Below are 19702 nucleotides of genomic sequence, written 5' to 3' on the forward strand. Positions count from 1 at the left end.
TGCTTGTGTTGGAGGGCCAACTGCAGAGTTATACCTGGATTTTCAACTTCACGGGGGGTGGGGCAGAGGGTTCTGTGCCCCAACACCCCCGTTGTTCAAGGGTCACCTGTGCAAAGTGACCCTTTTTTTTCCCCCAAGTGCTCTTTTCTAAAGTCACTTAGGTTCTTTCAGGGCAGTTATGTTATTCATAATATAGTTGTGCACATTTGTTACTGTTTGTATTTAGTTTTATGTTCTCCACACACCCTGGTTGCTCTTAACTATTTACTTTTTGGGTATGTGAAACATTACCATGGTTCTAAGAGTCAGAGGGAAAAGAGATACTCAGAAATGCACGTTCCCCTCAGCTCTGCTACGCCATTCCCAGCCTTCTTTCTCCATTCTTTTCCCACACATCTGTTATGGGTCGAATCATGTGTCCCCCAAAAGATGCCGAAATTCTAACCCCCAGGACCTGTGAATGCGATCTTATTTGGAAATAGGGTCTTTGCAGAAGATCAAGTTAAGATGAGGTCGTTAGGGTGGGCCCTAATCCAATATGACTGTGTCCTTATAAAAAGGGGAAATCTGGACGCAGGGGCAGACACGAGCAGAGGGGAGACGATGTGAAGACACAGGGAGAAGGTGGTCACCTCTAAGCCAAAGAATGCCTGAGGCTCCCAAAGCTGGGAGAGAGGAATAGAACAGATTCTCCTTCACAGCCTCAGAAGGAACCAGCCCTGCCAACACTTTGATTTTACACTTCTATCCTCCAAAACTGTGAGATGATAAGTTTCTGCTGTTTAAGCTGCCCAGCCTGTGGTGCTTTGCCACAGCAGTCCCAGGAACTTAACAGCCCTTGTAACCAGTTTCTCATGGCTTAAATTGTGTGCCCCCAAAAGATACGTTCAAACCCTCACCTGTGAATGCGACCTTATTTGGAAGTAGGGTCTTTGCAGGTATAATAAGATGAGGTCATATTGGATTAGAGTGAGCCCCAAATCCGGTATAACTGATGACCTTAAGAAGAGGGAAATTTGGGCACAGAGGAGACACACATGGGGAAGAGAGGACCATGTGATGACAGGGGCAGAGACTGGAGTGAGGCAGCCCCAAGCCCAGGGCTGCTGGCAACACCAGGAGCCGGGAGAGAGGCGTGGACAGACTGTCGCTCAGAGCCTTCAGAAGGAATCAGCCCTGCCAACACCTCGGTTTTCCACTTCTGGCCTCCAGAACCGTGAGAGATTAAGTTTCTGTGTTGTAAACCACCTTGTCTGTGGTACTTTGTTACGGCAGCCTTAGCAAACGAATATACAATCTCATTAGTTTCTCATTTATCCTTCCTGTTTCTTTTGCACAAAAGAGTGGAAACATGGATATTTTCCTGTATCTCCTTTCTTCCATGAAGGGTAAGCATGCAATCAATAGATAACTCTTTATCACTTTGGAGCATTATTTTTAACAGCACAAGACTGGAAACAGTTTAAACATCCATCAGTTGAGCACTAGTTAAATACTTATCCATTACAGTGGAATATTATTTGTTCACTAAAAAGAATAAGCAGCTTTATATGTACTAAAACAGAGTGATCTCTAAGATGTGGTTTTTATTTATTTATTTATTTATTTATTTATTTATTTATTTATTTATTTATTTATTTGGCCGTGCCGGGTCTTAGTTGTGGCATGCAGGTTCTTTTTTAGTTGCGGTATGACGGATATAGTTCCCTGACCAGGGATCGAACCCAGGCCCCCTGCATTGGGAGTGTGGAGTCTTAACCGCTGGACTGCCAGGGAAGTCCCTAAGATGTGTTGTTGATTAAAATATTTATACACAGAAGACTGGAAATAAAAAAGTGTGCCAGCCATAATCCAGTAAACCCTCCCCCCCATATGAGAGCAGGTTTAGAACAGTTAGTTCAAGGAGTCTGAAAATGAGAGGAGCCCTTAGCCTCTGAATTGTTCTATTTTGTGTGATTTCTGGTTTCCTTTGGGGCAGGGATGGTTTACAGCTAACCATGAGGAAGCGCAACCTGTTCTTCCCTGATGGGACTGAAAGGCAGATGGCGAGGAAAGGACCATGAGCAGAAGGGCAGGACAGGAAGTGGGGATAGGGGTCAGTTCAACAAATGTATGCAAGTGGAGCGGGTCAGGAGTCCTTCCTCCAGGGCATGGGGCATCAGCAGGCCTTCTGGACTGGGGAGGAAGGAGGTGAGGTTCCGGAGGTTTGGGGTGTTGCTTAGTGGAGGGCCTGGAAGACCAGCCTGAAGCATTTGGAATTGATGAGGTTGCGTTCAGGAATAAGTCCTCAGAAACCAGAAACAACAAGATGGAATTGGTGTCAGAAGAATAACATGTTGAAATTTAAGGGATGGGTTGCAGGGAACAGTGCTGCAGGCAGGAAGACCTGCTCAAAGGCCTTGGGCCGGGAGAGCTGGGGGAGGTCTGGGGGGACAAGGATAAGTGCTTCGTGCATATCACCGTTGGAAGAAGCCTCAGTATGATCCCTCCTCCCCACTGTGTCCTTTCCTGAGGCCACGTGATAGGGAGTGGTTGCCGATGAAACATGGTAAGAGGAGTATTAGATGTAAGAATTTCTAAAATGCTTTCAGCATCTTCGGGCTTATGTGGAGGCATGGTCAGGAACACCACCAATCCGTGCTTACCGAGCTTTCTGCCCCTCTTCTTCTGGGGGACCTCCCCCATCACTCTGAGTTCTGGTGGCCCAAACACTTTCACGTCCAGAGTAGTGCTCAATGGAGAACTAGAATCCAGAATCCGTCCTGAGGCCCAACCCGGGTCTTGCATCCCTCAAACATCTCTCCTTTATCCCAGTCTCACTGATTTCATTCTGAAGTTCTACCGTACTTTAGAGCAGAGGGTTCCCAGCTTTTGTGGGGAACCTGTTTATGTCTCTAAATGTGGCCAGGAGCGCTGTCCCTTGGAGGGGAGGCAGCATGGGGTTGCCCACAGTCCACTGGCATTGCTCGCCCTGCATCAGGGCACCAGCTGGGATCACAGGGACCCCAGCACCCCTGCCTGGCCTGGTGCAGACTGTTTGTTAAACCCTCTAACCAAATACCATTTAATTCCAGAAGAAATACCCCAGTTGTGGGTTTTTTGTTTTTGTTTTTGTTTTTAAAGCTGTATGGATAAGGTGAACAATACAGTTAGGCCACAGAATTAAATATCAATATTTAGATTGTTTGGAAATTGAATATTTTCTGAAATGGGGTAGTTTTAAAGGTATTCTGCATAGAGGTAAAGGCTAACATCGTGTTATTTATAAATCCAAGAATAAGCTTAAAGAAAAGGCAGATTTTTATACCTTGTAGGAATGTGGAAGTCAACATGTTGATTTTTAAACCTACAAGTTATTTCTGGACATTCTAAATCATTCCTTTCTGACTGTCACACGTATGTAGTTACATAACAGGCAGCTGCAGTTTGTTATGGCCTAGACTTTCACATGGAGTGTCTTGCATGTCTGACCTGTATCCTTGAAAAGGTCAGGCCTTAAGTACCTACTGAACAATGCCAGTCCCCGGCAAGTGTCTTCAGGGGCTGCTGGTGAGGACTGGCTCCATCCTGCCGGTTAGAGTGGAGGTATCTGCACGTGTTTCTTTTTTTTTTTTAATATTTATTTAAATTTATTTGGTTGCGCCGGGTTTTAGTTTTGGCAGGCAACTCCTTAGTTGTAGCATGTGAACTCTTAGTTGTAGCATGTGAACTCTTAGTTGCAGCATGCATGTGGGATCTAGTTCCCGGAGCAGGGATCAAACCCTGGGCCCCCTGCATTGGGAGCGCAGAGTCTTAACCACTCCGCCACCAGGGACGTCCCTCTGCATGTGTTTCTGTAGCGTCTGTCAACCATACCAGGCTGGGGCCAGCAGTGTCAAATGGAAGGGTTTTCCTTCTTCCCTTGCAGTGGTTTCTTGGTCCACTGTGCTGAGCAGGAAGTTACAGAAAAGCAACTCAAGAGACATTGTGAATCCCCTTCCTGATTGCAAAGTAGAGGGGATCATTCCCTGGTTTGCAGTTTTTAAATACACTAATTAAAAAAACTCTTTGACAGTTTTGGACAAAAAAGGAAAGGAAAAGAATCAGTGAAGACTTCTTTAGAAGATGATGAGACTGTTTGAGAACATCAACATTTTAAAATTTGGCTCTCTCTTAGGGGTATTTTTTCTCCCTTTTTCCATGTTAGTTACACCGTAAGAAGACTGGCCAGCCTGTCGTTATTTCCGGCTCCGGGCGGGGCTGTGAGCACTGAGGCATGTGTGGGTTTGATGGGTTTGTGCACGATCTCACTGGGGGACGTAAGTGCTAAGTGATGTCAAAAGGCCCCTGCTCGTTCCCGCGATTCTGCCCCAAGTTCTCATATGTTCTTGGTATTTGCCACGTGTGAGGATATGTTACCAGAACTACGTGCCAAAATACCAGCTAACTGCACAGCATTAGTCACTTCTGATTTCTCCTGGGTTTCACTGGGTCTTTCCAGCAACAGCCTACCTTAAAGAATTCCACGTTAGCATCTGCCAGACGTGAACAAATTAGGATTTTCTGTTTCTGAAGTCTTATTAACTCTCATTCTTTCTCACGTTTGTCTTTTCAGGAAAACCAGTTCTGTGTCCTTGGAGGCCCCCAGCCCAGTCCTGGAGTCTCAGGCAAAGCCTGGCTTCAAGCTCCCACGTTGGACAGCCGTTCAGCTCCCATGCTGCTGAGGACCGGAAGGAGGAGCCCCTGCACTCCATCATCAGCAGCTCGGAGACCGTGCAGGGTACTGTGTGTAGCTGCGTTTGGGTCCAGGAAGTCTTTGTTGGCTCGTTGCTGGCTCACGAGGGGAAGATTTTGAGGCAGAAGCAATGACTGATAGAGCCACCCACTCGCTTCAGACGATGGAAGGTCTTGGTTGGAGGGAGGGTTCCCCAAAACAATGCCTCCTGCGTTTCCGGCTTCTCAGGAACTTCTGACTTCCATCCTGGCGTATCTTGCCCCCTCTGGTGGTCACCCGTGAGTTCGCAGGGGCCCCTTTAAAGTGGTGATTCACGGCACATCTGCTAATAATCATGGAAGCAGGACGTAAACTCAGTGTTGGCCCCGCCGGTGAAGGACTGCACTCCGGGTTGTCCTTCATTCCTGGCAAGTGTGAAAGGCAATCTCCAGAGCCAGTCCTGCAGTGGGTCCATTTCTGGCTTTCAAATGAGACGACAACAGAATATTTGATGTTTGGGTTAAGGGGAGAAGTGAGGTTTTCTTGTTATTTTGCTCTCTAAATGATCAATTTGGAAACCACTGTATTCAGGAATAGAATCCAGGGTCTGGTTGTTAGAGCCAGCTCGCCTCACGACTGGGTAGAGTGCCAGCCTCGACAGCCCCTGGAGGTAGCCCGACCTGAGGCCTGCGGGCTGCGGGGAGGGAGGCAGGTGAGGGCTTGTGCCCTTTTGCCCCTTTCTGCGGGGAGAGGGAACCACTGGTTTGTTCCGCTCCCAAGACCCCCTGCCTGAGCCCCAGACACTTGGTTTCTTTCTTTCTTTTTTGTTCGCTGTTTTGAAACATGTTTAAAACTCCTTACCTTAAAGATTTTTTTGAATGTTTTATGTATCATATTCTTCCACGAAAAAAGACATTAAACTTTATTGGTTGTGTCTGCGATTCATTACTAGGTTCTGTTTCCAAACATGAGTTCCAGGCTGAGACAAAGAAGCTTCTGGACATCGTTGCCCGTTCCTTGTACTCAGAAAAAGAGGTGCGGTACCTGCTAATCACTCCCGGCGCTCGCAAGGTTTCTTTTGAAAGCGAGACTGTTTCTATGCTATTCTGGGGAGGTGCCAGCTAGTACATTAGCTGTGAAAATGCATTAAATTTGGACAGGTCCTCATCTTGGCTACCAGTGAGAGTATTTTTACCAAAATCTGTTGGGTTTTATGGATAACTATATGCAGGTGATTCTTTGAGCCAGATTGAACCTGGGAATTAATGAATTTTGCTGATAATTTAGAAGTCCCTCAGGTGTTGCCGTGGGGTCCTGCTGAGGTCCATCTCTGTGGTGTTGTCGATGTGCGCAGAGGCCCTGGGTTCACGCCCCTCGTCACCTGGCATCGCCACCTGTGGTCTGTGGGGGTGTCGGGGCTGGAGGAGGAAGACCCCGGCCCAGTGTGGAGCAGAGCAGACCTTTTTGAGGAGATGAAGCTCGAAATGATGAAGCCCAAGGGTGGCAGCCATGGTGAACCATCGTTTCCACGCTCATTTTTGCTAAAATGCAAAGCATTTGAGAAGGGTAAAGCACAGCTTTCCAAAATGAAAGGACTTTCCAGGGAGTATTTCCAGGTCTCGTCCTGTTAAATTCTATATTCAAATGTCCCTGTGACATCCGGCTTCTATTCTCTTGGGGTCAGGTCACACCTCCTTCCCTCTCCCCATGTGCTGCGTCTGACTGTAAGTGGAAGGTCTGTCGCAGGTGAAGGGCTTTACAAACACGGGTTGGTAGTTGGGTCTGTGGCCCTTTTTTCTCCTGAACATGGTAGGTCTGGTTTGTGATGAGATTAAATGAAGTCAGTGAGTCCTTTGTGGAGTAGAAAAAATACGTTTTGAGGATATTTTGACATCCCTGGGCAAGAGTTGAGAAAGAAGTTGTCTCACAGGGTCCTGTTTAGAATTAACAGATTGACACCTAACTCCAGGTTTGATGTTGAGGAAGGAACAGTAGAGTCAGAGTCGACATAAAGTTGGGTCATGGCAGTGTGATCTAACTTCAAGCATTCTGTGAGCTGCCCTGGAGAAACTGCCTTTGAGGAAAGCAGGACGTCTTTCTGGTTAAACAGTTCTGTGGCATTTCTCCCTCAGCCTGTACCAGTTGCTGCAGATGCTGCTATAACCAAATAGGTCCTGCAGCGTTGGCATCTTCTTTCCATTTCCATAGGTGTTCATACGGGAGCTGATCTCCAATGCTAGCGACGCCTTGGAAAAGCTGCGTCATAAGCTGGTGTCTGAAGGCCAGACGCTACCGGAAATGGAGATTCACTTGCAGACTGATGCCGAGAAAGGCACCATCACGATCCAGGTACTTCATCCAAGTGTCCCGACGCGGGGCACGCCACCTTGCCTCCCATGCTGGCGACCGCCAGGGCCTCTCCACCCACTGGGATGGGGGACGTGCTGGGCTGCCTTTTCGTCATGGCTCTAGGCTCCTGGTGACCTGCTGACCACCTTTACTATTAATTTACTATAAAAACATTCATTCACTATTTAGAAAATTTAGAAATTTAGAAAATACAGATAAGCAGAAGAGGAGACGTTTTATTTATTTATTGTTAAATTTTATTGAAGTATAGTTGATTTACAATGTTATGTTAATTGCTGCTGTACAATGAAGTGACTGTTATACATATATATTCTTTTTCATATTCTTTTCCATTTTGGTTTATCACAGGATATTAAATATATTTCCTGTGCTATATGGCAGGACCTTGTTGTTTATCCATCCTGTGTATAATAGTTTTCATCTGCTAATCCCAAACTCCCACTCCATCCCTCCCCACAACCTGCCCCGCAACCACAGGTCTGTTCCCTATGTCCGTGATTCTGTTTCTGTTTCATAGATAGGTTCATTTGTGTTGTATTTTACATTCCACATGTAAGTGATATCATATAGTATTTGTCTTTCTCTTTCTGATTTAACTTCACTTAGTATGATAATCTCTAGGTCCATCCATGTTGCTACAGATGGCTTTATTTCATTATTTTTTTATGGCCGAGTAATATTCCATTGTATTCTCTCTCTCTCTCTCTCTCTCTCTCTCTCTCTCTCTCTCTCTCTCTCTCTCTCTCTCTCTCTCTCTCTCTCTATATATATATATATATATATATATATATACACCACATCTTTATCCATTCACCTGTCGACGGACATTTAGGTTGTCTCCATGTCTTGGCTATTGTAAATAGTGCTGCTGTGAACATAGGGGCGCATGTGTCTTTTCGAATTATAGTTTTGTCCGGGTATGTGCCTGGGAGTGGGTTTGATGGATCACATGGCAACTCTAGTTTTCTGAGGGACCTCCATACTCTTTTTCATAGTGGCTGCACCAGTTTACATTCCCACCAACAGTGCAAGAGGGTTCCCTTTTCGAAGAGGAGAAAATTTAAAATCACCGCATCATTCAAAAATAAATACTGTTGACATTTTAGTATGTGTCTATTTAGGGTTTTGACCTATGCATTAGTCTACATATCTAAACAGATTTTTAAAAAAATTTTTGGCCATGCCACAAGGCTTGTGGGATCTTAGTTCCCTGACCAGGGATCAAACCCGCGCCCTTGGCAGTGAGAGCACGGAGTCCTAACCACTGGACTGCCAGGGAAGTCCCTAAACAGATTTTTAATTTTTTTTTTTTTTTTGCGGTACGCGGGCCTCTCACTGTTGTGGCCTCTCCCGTTGCGGAGCACAGGCTCCGGACGCACAGGCTCAGCGGCCATGGCTCACGGGCCCAGCCGCTCCGCGGCATGTGGAATCTTCCCGGACCGGGGCACGAACCCGTGTCCCCTGCATCGGCAGGCGGACTCTCAACCACTGCGCCACCAGGGAAGCCCCTAAACAGATTTTTAAATGATATATTATTTTTTAATATACAGGTGACCCTGAATAACACTGGGGAGGCGGGGACAGACCCTCCCCACAGTCAGAAATCCACATATAACTTCTAGTCTGCCCTCTGTATACCCGGTTTCTCCACATTTGCAGGTCTCCCTATGCAGTTCCTCTGTACCCACTGTTCCACATCCACGGATTCAACCGACTGTGGGTCGTGTGGTACTGTAGGTAGTACTTGCTATTGGAAAAATATCTGTAAATAGGTGGACCCGAACAGTTCAAATCCGTGTTATTCAAGAGTCAGCTGTAACTCTTCACATTTTTAAAAAATTTATTTGTTTTATTTATTTATTTTTGGCTGTGTTGGATCTTTGTCGCTTCACACAGGCTTTTTCTAGTTGAGGCGAGTAGGGGCTACTCTTCGATGCGGTGCGCGGGCTTCTCATTGCGGTGGCTTCTCTCATTGCGGAGCACGGGCTCTAGGCAGGCATGCTTCAGTAGTTGTGGCACACAGGCTTAGTTGCTCTGTGGCATGTGGGATCTTCCCAGACCAGGGCCCGAACCCGTGTCCCCTGTATTAGCAGGTGGATTCTCAACCACTGCGCCACCAGGGAAGCCCCACACTTTTAATTGTACTTACACTCTTGTGATGCATATTTCCCCATGTTATTGAATATTATGTGGTACTATATTTTTTATTTTATTTTAATTAATTAATTAATTTATTTATTTTTTGCGGTACACAGGCCTCTCACTGTTGTGGCCTCTCCCGTTGCGGAGCACAGGCTCCGGACGCGCAGGCTCAGCGGCCATGACTCATGGGCCCAGCCGCTCCGTGGCATGTGGGATCTTCCCGGACCAGGGCACGAACCCGTTTCGCCTGTATTGGCAGGCGGACTCTCAACCAGTGCGCCACCAGGGAAGCCTTGTGGTACTATATTTTAATCACAGCCCAGTATTTGGATTAACAGTCTTACTTTAGACGCAGCAATAGTTTTGGCGGCTGTTGTAACCTTTGAGCAGTTTAAAGTCAAAGAGTTAGAAAGGCAGAAGTGGGGTTCATCAGGCAGTGGGCCTGAGGACCACCACATTCCCGAGACAGCTGCTCTAGGACCTGCTGGCTGGGCTTATGGGGCGGCAGGGGGCTTGTGGGCGCATCCTACGGGGTGGAGGGCCTGCCTCCGTGGACTCTGCCTCTTCCCAGCAGGCCTGGTTTCGCTTCTCAGAATTGCTGCTGGTGTCTGGTGATCTCTTGTTCACTCCTTTGCTCTGCTCTGTGCATGTGTGTGCCTTGCTTGCTGCTGCTGTTGTTTTGAGAAGCTTTATTGAGATATGATTTTTACATATAATCCAGTTCCCTAAGTTCAAGTGTACAGTGTGTTTGGACCAACATATACGGTCATGGGACCACCCACACCACTGATGTCATCACCCCAGTATTCCCTGCCCTTCTCAGCCCTTGTCAACCACTGATATGCTTTCTGTCACTATGGTTTTCTGTTTTCTAAAATTTCATGTAAACAGAGTTACACAGGAGGTAGTCTTTTGAGTCTGACTTCTTTCACTTGTCACAGTGCTTTTGAGATTCTTCTACTCTGTTGCATGTATCAGTAGTTTGTTCCTTTCTGTCACTGAGAAGTGCTCAGCTGTGTGGAGGCATCACAGTTTTACGTATCCATTCACGAGTTGGTGAGCACTTGGGGATGTTAGGAATAAGCCACTGTGAACATTTAAGTCTTCGAGTGGGCATATATTTTCATTTCTCTTGGGTAAATACCTAGGAATAGGATTGCTGGGTTGTAAGCAAAGTGTCTGTTTAACTTTATGAGAAACTGCCAAATGTTCCCACAGCAGGTGTCCCATTCTGCGTAACTCCTGGCAGCATTTGGGATGCCAGTGGCTGCACATCCTTGTCAACACTTGTCACTGTCAGTCTTTTTAATTTTAGCCATTCTGGTGCGTGAGCAGTGTATTTCGTTGTGGTTTTGATTTTCATTTCCCTAATGATTAATGGTGTTGAGTATCTTTTCATGTGTTTCCCATTCGTGTATCTTCCTTGTGAAATGTCTTTCAGATTTTTGCTCATTTTTAATCAGGTTGTTTGTCTTTTTATTGCGTTGTAAGAGTTCTTTGTATATTCTAGATACGAGTCCTGTATCAGATATACTTTTGCAAATATTTTCCCCTAGTCTGTGGCTTGCCTTTTTATTTTCTTAGTAGTGGCTTTTGAAAAGCAGAAGTTTTTAATGAAATCCAGTTTATCACCTTTTCCTTTTATGCTTCATGCTTTTAGTGACCTATCGAAAAAGTCTTCCTATTCCAAAGTGATAAAGATTTTCTCCTATCTTTTCTTCTACAAGTTTTACAGCCTTGGCTCTTACACTTAGATCTGTGATCATTTTGTGTTTATGTAAGGGAAGGGCTAAGAGTTGTTTTTCGCCTGTGGCTGTCCCATTGTTTCTGCACCATTTGCTTTTCCTTTCCCCAGTGATTTGTCTTGGAACCTTTGTCAAAAATAACGTGACAATGTCTGTGCAGCTCTTCCTGGACTCCGTTTTGTCCCTTTAATCTATGTGTCTATCCTCTAGTGAGGTTTTCTCCAGTGAGGCCTGGCTGACGTGGCTGGAATTCGCCTTTTCTGGTGACAGTGTTCTTACTTTGCTGGGCCCACCTGGCAAGTGTAACTGATGTGCTCGTGCTGGGTGTCCCCACACGTCCATCCTGGCTCCCTGGTGCATTCGCTTGGGTGCTTAGCTTGTCTCTCTCCTCAGGACACTGGCATCGGGATGACACAGGAGGAGCTGGTGTCCAACCTGGGAACCATTGCCAGGTCGGGGTCGAAGGTAAGCCACCCGCTGCCCTTTCCTCAGGTGCTGCAGCTGTTCCCCCTCTCAGGTTCGAGGGTCTCCCCTCAAAGGGCAGTTCTGACCAGAGAGGGTAGGTCCCAGACGCTCTGGACACCAGCTTCAGAGGAATGTCCTCAGGCACGAGCTTGTTGGCATTGGGGACCCTTTATCACAGGATTTCACTGTGTCGGCAGGTCTTGGGGCAGGGCTGCCCCCCTCTGACCAGTCTCGCCCCACAGGCCTTTCTGGATGCGCTCCAGAGCCAGGCGGGGGCCAGCAGCAAGATCATCGGCCAGTTTGGAGTGGGTTTCTACTCGGCCTTCATGGTGGCTGACAGAGTCGAGGTCTATTCTCGCTCGGTGGACACAGGCAGCCCCGGGTACCAGTGGCTTTCAGACGGGTAAGTGAGCAGGTCCCACGTCACACACGGAGTGTCCCCAGGCCTTGGGGCCATCGAGGCAAGTGTCGCCTGCCATGCAGAGTGGGACTCAGCTGGAGCTTGCAGCCTGGTCTGGGAAGCCAGGCTCCTTGGAAAGCGCCAGCGCGCTGTCCTGGGCTTTTCATGGGAGGCCTGAGCCCCACACTCGGGGAGCCGTTACTCTTTTGCCGGGTGGGTCCCCGCTCTGTGCTCCGGGACGGGTGCCTTTGTTCTGAGGGCGTGTCCCTGACTCCTTGTCGGGGTCAGGGTTTGGCTCCCTGGCTGCCCCACCTCCCGCCGTCTCCACCGTGTCCTGGGCCTGCGATGTCCAGGAACACCTTGACTGTTCGTGGAGGATGGCACCCACCATAGCCAAGGTTAAGTGTTTATCTCACAGGCCGCCAAACTTCATTTCTGAATCCTGCTTTCCCGCAGGAAAAGAGAAAGTGGGGCCCACAGTCACCAGGGCCGAGGGATTGACAAGGTGCCCCTCGTGTGCTTCTACTCTTGGGAGGAGGCACCTGGCCAGGGGTCCGGAGTGCTTGGAGTTAGCACAGGACGGGGGTCTCTTCCCAGAGTCTGGCGCTCACCTGGCCGCTTCAGGGGAATGTGAGACTGAGAGGTTGTGTTCAGGAGTGGGGAGCCCCGCGCCCCAACCCCAGCGGCCACTGTCCCTGGCGGAGGTGTGATGGCCTGGGGGACACTCCAGCTTCCTTTCTATGCAAGTCCTGCCTGCCACGTGGGACTTCTCAGCACTGACAGGTGGAACTCGCCTTCCTTCTCCCGCGTGTCTTAGCTCTGGGGTGTTTGAAATCGCCGAAGCCTCAGGAGTTAGAACCGGGACCAAAATCATCATCCACCTCAGGGCAGACAGCAGAGAGTTCACCAGCGAGGCTCGGGTTCGAGGTGAGCAGGAGCCTGGGCCTCTGGGGATGTGCGTGTGGGTCAGTGCGGTACCTCCTGCCACTGCATTTTAGGACATTTTGGGGTGGGGGTCACAGGCGCAGGGCTGGCCGTGGGTTGGGGCAGGGTCAGGTTTGCCCTCCTTTCGAGCAGCACTGTCTCCACTGTGCTTGCTGGTGGCGCAGGGTCCTGTGCTCGTCCTGCCTGTGCTGTAAGATGTTGCCAGCCCGCCCACCCAGCCAGAGTCCAGGCTTCCGGACAACCAGAGCGGGTGCAGCTGCGAGGCGCTCCTCTCTGTCCAGGTCTCACTGGATGCTACTGAAGGTGCCCAGCGCTCTTCAAGGGGTCACGTTAGCCCGTGAAACCCTGTTTATGCCGCCAAGAAGGCATCGTGTCTCATGGTGGCCTGGGCCTCGAGATCTGGTTTGGGAGTGAGTTCTGCTCCCTGTGTGCGGGGAGGGCAGGGCCGAGGCCTCCCAGAGCTGTGTGACCCCTGCAGCACCTTCCAGAGCTTTCATCTACAGAAGCTTCCTGTGTTCATTGCTTTTTTCTGTCTTCCAGATGTGGTGACAAAGTACAGCAAATTTGTCAGCTTCCCCGTGTACCTGAACGGAAGGCGCCTTAATACCCTGCAGGTGAGGCCTGGTTGCCTGCAGGCTCAGGTGGCTGTGGAGATGAGCTGCTCCACGTCAGGCTGGCGGGGCAGAGGTGGGACTGGGCGTTGCTGTCAGAGCCCCAGGACTGGGTGTTCTGGGGGAGGCGAGATCTGTGGGTGCAGGCAGGTCCATGTGCACCAGGGGGTCACCCTTCATAGCACACGCTTCGTGCTCCTGAGTGTATTCAGTCATGCTGTCATCACCATGGTCGGTTCCAGAACATTTCACCCCCAGAAAGAGACCCCATGCCCATCAGCAGTCACTCCCACTCCCCGCCCCTGGCCCCTGGCCCCTGGCCACCAGTCCACTGGATTGGCTTATTCTGGGCGTTTCATAAAAATGGAGTCGACCACTGTGTGGCCTTTGTGTCCAGCTTCCTACTGTGTTTTCAGGGCTTTTACGCTGGTTGTGGGGTGTATCGGGGCTCCGTTCCTTTTCACGGCTCAGTAACTGTCCGGCGCGTGGCTCAACCGTGTTTCTCGAGCTGCTCACCTGTTGGTGGCTAGCGTCATGACGTCATGCAGGCTCGTCCAGACCCTGCCTCCTGCTTTGCTCTTCCTGACACTGTGCTGGGGACAGGGTGCTTGTTCCCAGAGCCTTTTGTGTGTCTCTCTGACCAGCACTGGAGAGGGTGGGGCTGGAGACAGAGGGCCCGGGAGGCCGACCCTCAGTCATGCTGAGGGCTCCTTTGCCAGCACCCAGGCCCCGCGAGCTCCACCAGGTCAGCTCCACGCGTTGTTGGGAGGATGCGTCTGAAACATAACGTCCCTGTTCATTCCATTTCCAGGCCATCTGGATGATGGACCCCAAGGATGTGGGCGAGGGTCAGCACGAGGAATTCTACCACTACATCGCTCAGGCCCATGACAAGCCCCGCTACACCCTGCACTACAAGACGGACGCACCTCTCAACATCCGCAGCCTCTTCTACGTGCCAGAAACGGTGAGCCGGGCGCAGACCTGCCATGCGGGCTGCCAGGGACTTGTCCGCTGCTCCCTGGGTTTACACACCAGCAGCACTTCCCCTGAACGGTGACAGCTAAGCACAGACATCACAAAAATTGCCTTAGCAGCATCAGGACGAAAGAAAATCCTATGCGTCTGGACGGATGAACAGAAGTTGAAGTGAGGGGTGCTGAACAGAGATGTTTGGCCCGGCAGGCCTGGGCTTTGTGGGCGGGTGCAGGTGTCCTGTCTCCATGCAGTGTGCTCTCCCTACTTCTGCATGGCTTAGGGCAGCACCGTGAAGGCCCCACCAAATCCTGCAGCCGGGAAACCTGCTTGGGTTGAACCCTGCTTTCCTGGCTTTAACTGACTAGAGCCCCACGCCTGTTACCCATCTTGGAAAGAGCTGTTCTACCCTTCCGCTGAGTGTGCTCTGCAGACCAGCAGCCCCAGCCTCCCCTGGGCCCATGAGGAGTGCAGAGCCTTGGGCCCAGGACCGCCCCCACCAAGTCAGTTCCCACCTTAACAAGATCCCAACATGGTGTGTGTGCAAACGGCAGCTTGGGAGGCGCTGGTTTAGAGCAGGGTTGGCAGACAGCAGCCACTTTGGGCTTTGCAGCCTTGTACCACCAAGGACTCTGCCCTTGTGGCGGACGCTCACGGGCCACACTGAGATGGGCACGTGGGGCTGGGTTCCGAAAACTGTAGACACGGGAATTTGGATTTCATGTATTTTTCACGTATCATGAAATGTAATTTTTTGCCTTTTTCCTCAACCATTTAAAAATGGAAAAGCCATCCTAAGCTATACAAACAGGTGATTTGGCCTGTGTGCTCTAGTTTGCTGACCCCTGACCCCTAGCAGGCTTGGCTCTGTTCGCAGGGACATGTAGGTCATTGTTTTTATGGGGAGGGCGGCAGCTGCCCAGAGAGGGCCCCCTACCCCACCCGGAGCCATGGTGGGAGTGGCCTCCCCGGGCCCCTCTGGGCTTTTGAACAGACAGACACAGGCAGGACACCGCACATCTGCCTCAGATCTCCCAGCCCAGGCAGCCTTAGGAAGGGGTTCCCCGTGGCCTTGCAGGCTCTGCCTCCTGGCAGGGCTGCCGCGGATTTCTGCTCTTGCCACCTGACGCTGCCCTTTCCTTGCCTCCAGAAACCAACCATGTTTGACGTGAGCCGGGAGTTGGGCTCCAGTGTCTCGCTGTACAGCCGCAAGGTCCTCATCCAGACCAAGGCCACCAACATCCTGCCCACGTGGCTGCGCTTCATTCGAGGTTCGGTGCCAGTGTGTGTGCCTAGCTGTGTGGGCTGAGGCCCAGGAGCAGCTGCCTGCTCCAGATGCCAACACCATCAGAAAGGGCTCATCTTTGATGAGTGCCGGGTCAGGGCGAGTCACCACAGCTGCTGGCTGGTGAGCCGAGTCCTCACAGTGTGGCGCCTCCCAGGGAGCTTCCTGTCTCCAAACACTAGTCTTGGTTGATTTATCCATGATATACTATGATTTTGAACAGAAAACCCAGGAGGTAGTTTTGAAAGAGGGTCCAGTTGATGCTGAAATCGTAGAAACTGTCCCAGCAAAGGCTCACCGGCCTTGCTTGCTTTCCTATCGACCCCATGGTTGTGACCTGGGCTCTGCCTGAATTCTAGGAAGACAAGGGACTTGGGAGGAGGAGCCCCCGAGCGTCCTCCCTTCTTACCCGCGCTCGGCCTGTGTCTCACAGGTGTGGTGGACAGCGAGGACATCCCCCTGAACCTCAGCCGGGAGCTCCTCCAGGAGAGCGCGCTGGTCAGGTGAGCAGCCGCAGGACACAGTGGGCACCTCACCGGGTTCGCCTTTGCCACGGAAGGCCCAGGCGGGCTTGAAGCTGCTGAGAGCAGGGGGTGGAGCTGAAGGTGCCCAAGGGAGCTGTGGGCCTGGAGAATATGAACAGGTCACGCGTGCTTTCCCCCATGTTTTACTTCACGCTTTTATAAGAGGGGTTTGGAGACTGACACGGAGGAGAATTGCTGCCAGTTCCAGGAGATGTTCCCTCCCTTGGCCAATCCCTGTCACTCATTCCCGGGGCAGCTGCGGCAGGGAAGTTCCATGCAGGGCTGTCTCTGGGTGGACGAGGCAAAGGACGGCCCCAGAGCCAGGAGAACGTCTGACCTCGGTCCAGGAAGGTCACTAATGGTGTGAAGGAGACAAGGGCTGGGCACTGAACTCTCTTTTGGAGACATCGCTCTTGGAATCCTCGTGAGCTGGGGTGGCCGAATTTCTCCTCCCCCATCCTGATCATGGCAGCAGCTGCTATTTACTGAGCATTTATTCTCACCCAGACTGTACCAAGCCCTTCCTGTGCAGCCTGTGTCATCCTTGCAGGTGGGAGCCACTAGGTCTCCATGTCATAGTTGTGGAAACTGAGTTACAGGGAGGTCACACCCGCCAGTGAGTGAACCTGTATTTGAACCCACGTTTTCTGATCTCAGGCATGTGCTCTGCCCCTAGCAGCTGGGACTGGGCTGACCCAGACGCTGGCAGGATGCAAGGCTGAAGGCGGGGGTGTGTCCGGCCACTTGGTCACTGCTGGTGGTTTTCCAGGGCTAGGTTGTCAGTCTGAGCACTCATCTTGACCAGCAGAGTCAGACTTAAATGAAATTTTTTAAAGAAACTGAAAGAAAAAGTAGAAACTTGATGCAAAGTACGTTTTTCCCCTGAACCTGGGAGAGTAAGTCGTCCACTCTATGCCCATCATCCCCAGGTATCTCAGGGTGTGTTTCCAGAGAACAAGGACGGTTTCCTCCCAGCCAGCACAGCCGTCAGTTGGAGTTGACGTGGTGCAGCTGCCACGTCTCATCCTCAGACCAATCCACGTTGCACACTTGTGCCCGTCACGTCCTCTAGAGTAGGAGGGTCCAGTCCAGAGTCACACAAGCCTTTAGTTGTCATGTTTCTCCAGTCTCCTGGAGGTTGGCCGAATTCCACAGTCTCCCCGACTTTCATGACCTGGATGCTTCTGAAGATTTCAGGCCAGTGATTCTACAGAATGGCCCTCTGCTCGGATTGTGATGCTCCTTCATGCTTAGGCGTGGGAGTAGCACAAAGTGATGCATCCTGTCAGGTGGTGCACGACTTAGAGTTGTCCCCTTACTGGTGATGTTCATGTTGACACTTGATTAAGGGGGTGTCTGCCAGCCTGCTCACGTGAAGTTACTCTTTTTCCCTCTGTGATTAGTAATGATGTTATGTAAAGGGATGGTATTTGGCAGCTGTGTGTTCATTTCTTACAATATGCATGTGCTTTTCTTCATATCTGTATAACTGATTTGCATGACTTGATTTCCTGTTTTATTCAAGGGCTATAATCTGTTACTGTCATTGTTTATTTTGATGCCCAAACTGTCCCTGATTTAGCAGGAACCTACTCAGGCTGACTCCTTTGCCCTTTGACCTATTCCCATTGTGCTTTGAGCACTTCTGTATTGAGTTCACCCAATACCAACCAGCACTGCCGTGGCTTTGCCGTTGGCCTTTGCTTCCCTTGACAGTGAGGAATCTGCCTCTGATTATCCCTAATGTGTTTACCTCTGACCAGTCCCCTCCATGTTACCAGTCTGCCATCGCTGCTGCCCCCCCTGCCCTACCAGCTCCCTGCTCCTTCACCTGCTTGGGCCCTGATGCCAATGCCACACGGTGGGCTAAGGGGGTGTCTGCCAGCCGTTCTGCCAGCTGCTCGCTGTCCCCAGTCTGGATGTCCTCTTCTGGGGTCCTTGGGCTCTGACATTCCACACCAGGCTCCTCCAACCCTCACCCTGCACGCACACCCTCTTCGTTTCATCCTAGCTGCTGTGGCTGCCCCACCATAGATGCGGGTGCTGCCCTTTGGCTGAAGGACTGAGTTATTCAGGATGGGAGTGGAAGAGGATAAGTTTAAATGAACGTTAAACATTATTGTTCCCCTACCCTGGATTATTAAGGAAACAAATGGCAATTTCACCTTTTTTAAAGGAAAGGCAGGATATTAAGGAAATACAAAGAAATACTCCCTAATACCACTAATAGTGTTGCTCACGATTCTATGCCATTATGTAGTGCTCTGGTAAACACCCTGATACAGAAGATCCCAATTTTACAAAACTGTAGTGCACATATCGTATATCCAGTATAAACCCAAGTTAAAGTGTATGCATTGTTTATACAGCATTGATCCTAATTATGAAAAATATAATGCACAGCAAGTAGTATGTATAGTCTTTGCGTACTTATATACTATATGTACGCTGTAATTTATCCATATTGGGATTTTTCTGGTTTTTCTTTCAACCCAGGCACTTTCTCATGTTATTAAGGATCATATCATTAGAGGATGTTGATCTTTAATGGCCGTGTAGCTTTCCATCATTCATTTCAACCTGTTCTCTGCAGTTGAACACTGAGCTTGTTCATAATTGTTTTCTTTTTTTCTTTTCTGTAATTAAACTTGCTTCAGAGCTTATTTATTTATTTTTGGCTGTGCGTGGGCTTTCTCTAGTTGTGGTGACTGGGGACTACTCTTAGTTGCGGTGCGCGGGCTTCTCGTTGCGGTGGCTTTTCTTGTTGCAGAGCCCAGGCTCTGGGCATGTGGGCTTCAGTAGTTGCGGCATTGTGGGCTCAGTAGTCGTGGCTTGCGGGCTCTAGAGCACAGGCTCAGTAGTTGTGGCGCACGGGCTTAGTTGCTCCACGGCACGTGGGATCTTCCCGGACCAGGGCTCGGACCCGTGTCCCCTGCATTGGCAGGTGGATTGTTAACCACTGCACCACCAGCAAAGTCCCATAATTGTTTTCTATTTTATGTGCTACAGTGAAATTCCTGGTCCATAAATCTTGGTGACTCATGAAGGAGTAATCTCAGAACCATAGTTTGTCACTCTCCACAAGGTTGGGCGTGGTGTGTGTGTCAGCTAGCATCCCTGACTCTATAGGGGGCGCGTGTCTCCTTAACTGGTGTTGGCCAAGGGTAACTTTCTGGTATGTTGTCTTCTCTTCTCTAATTATTAGTGGGATTGAACATGTTTTCATATCCTTCTGGCTGTTTGTATTTCATGAAAGTTGCTCTTTTGTGATAAATGCTTTTCTGTTCATAGGAAACTCCAGGGCATTCTACAGCAGAGGCTGATAAAATTCTTCATTGACCAGAGTAAAAAAGATGCTGAGAAATATGCCAAGTTTTTTGAAGATTACGGCTTGTTCATGAGGGAGGGCATTGTGACCACGGCTGAGCAGGAGGTCAAGGTAGGGTCTGGGTTTCTGGGCCTTTCTCTGGGCTGCCTTGGGCTGTGGAGGAAGCTGCTGGAGATCAGAAACCTGAGCTTCCCAGGACGTGATGATGGCATAGCCAGG

General features: G+C 49.9%; 1 protein-coding gene across 2 annotated transcripts in view; it reads left to right on the forward strand.

Moving 5' to 3' along the window:
- Positions 1-19702, forward strand: part of TRAP1 (TNF receptor associated protein 1) — a 53348-nt gene that overhangs the window by 24974 nt on the left and 8672 nt on the right. For both annotated transcript variants that reach the window (XM_060078494.1, XM_060078495.1), the window contains exons 2-12: positions 4595-4759; positions 5646-5728; positions 6902-7042; positions 11344-11415; positions 11658-11818; positions 12633-12742; positions 13301-13374; positions 14183-14338; positions 15497-15617; positions 16065-16134; positions 19447-19594. In XM_060078494.1, the coding sequence (XP_059934477.1) occupies positions 4595-4759; positions 5646-5728; positions 6902-7042; positions 11344-11415; positions 11658-11818; positions 12633-12742; positions 13301-13374; positions 14183-14338; positions 15497-15617; positions 16065-16134; positions 19447-19594 (1301 nt within the window). The remainder of the gene's footprint in view (positions 1-4594; positions 4760-5645; positions 5729-6901; positions 7043-11343; positions 11416-11657; positions 11819-12632; positions 12743-13300; positions 13375-14182; positions 14339-15496; positions 15618-16064; positions 16135-19446; positions 19595-19702) is intronic.

The sequence above is a fragment of the Mesoplodon densirostris genome, chromosome 16, assembly GCF_025265405.1.
Source record: "Mesoplodon densirostris isolate mMesDen1 chromosome 16, mMesDen1 primary haplotype, whole genome shotgun sequence".
NCBI lineage: Eukaryota > Metazoa > Chordata > Mammalia > Artiodactyla > Ziphiidae > Mesoplodon > Mesoplodon densirostris.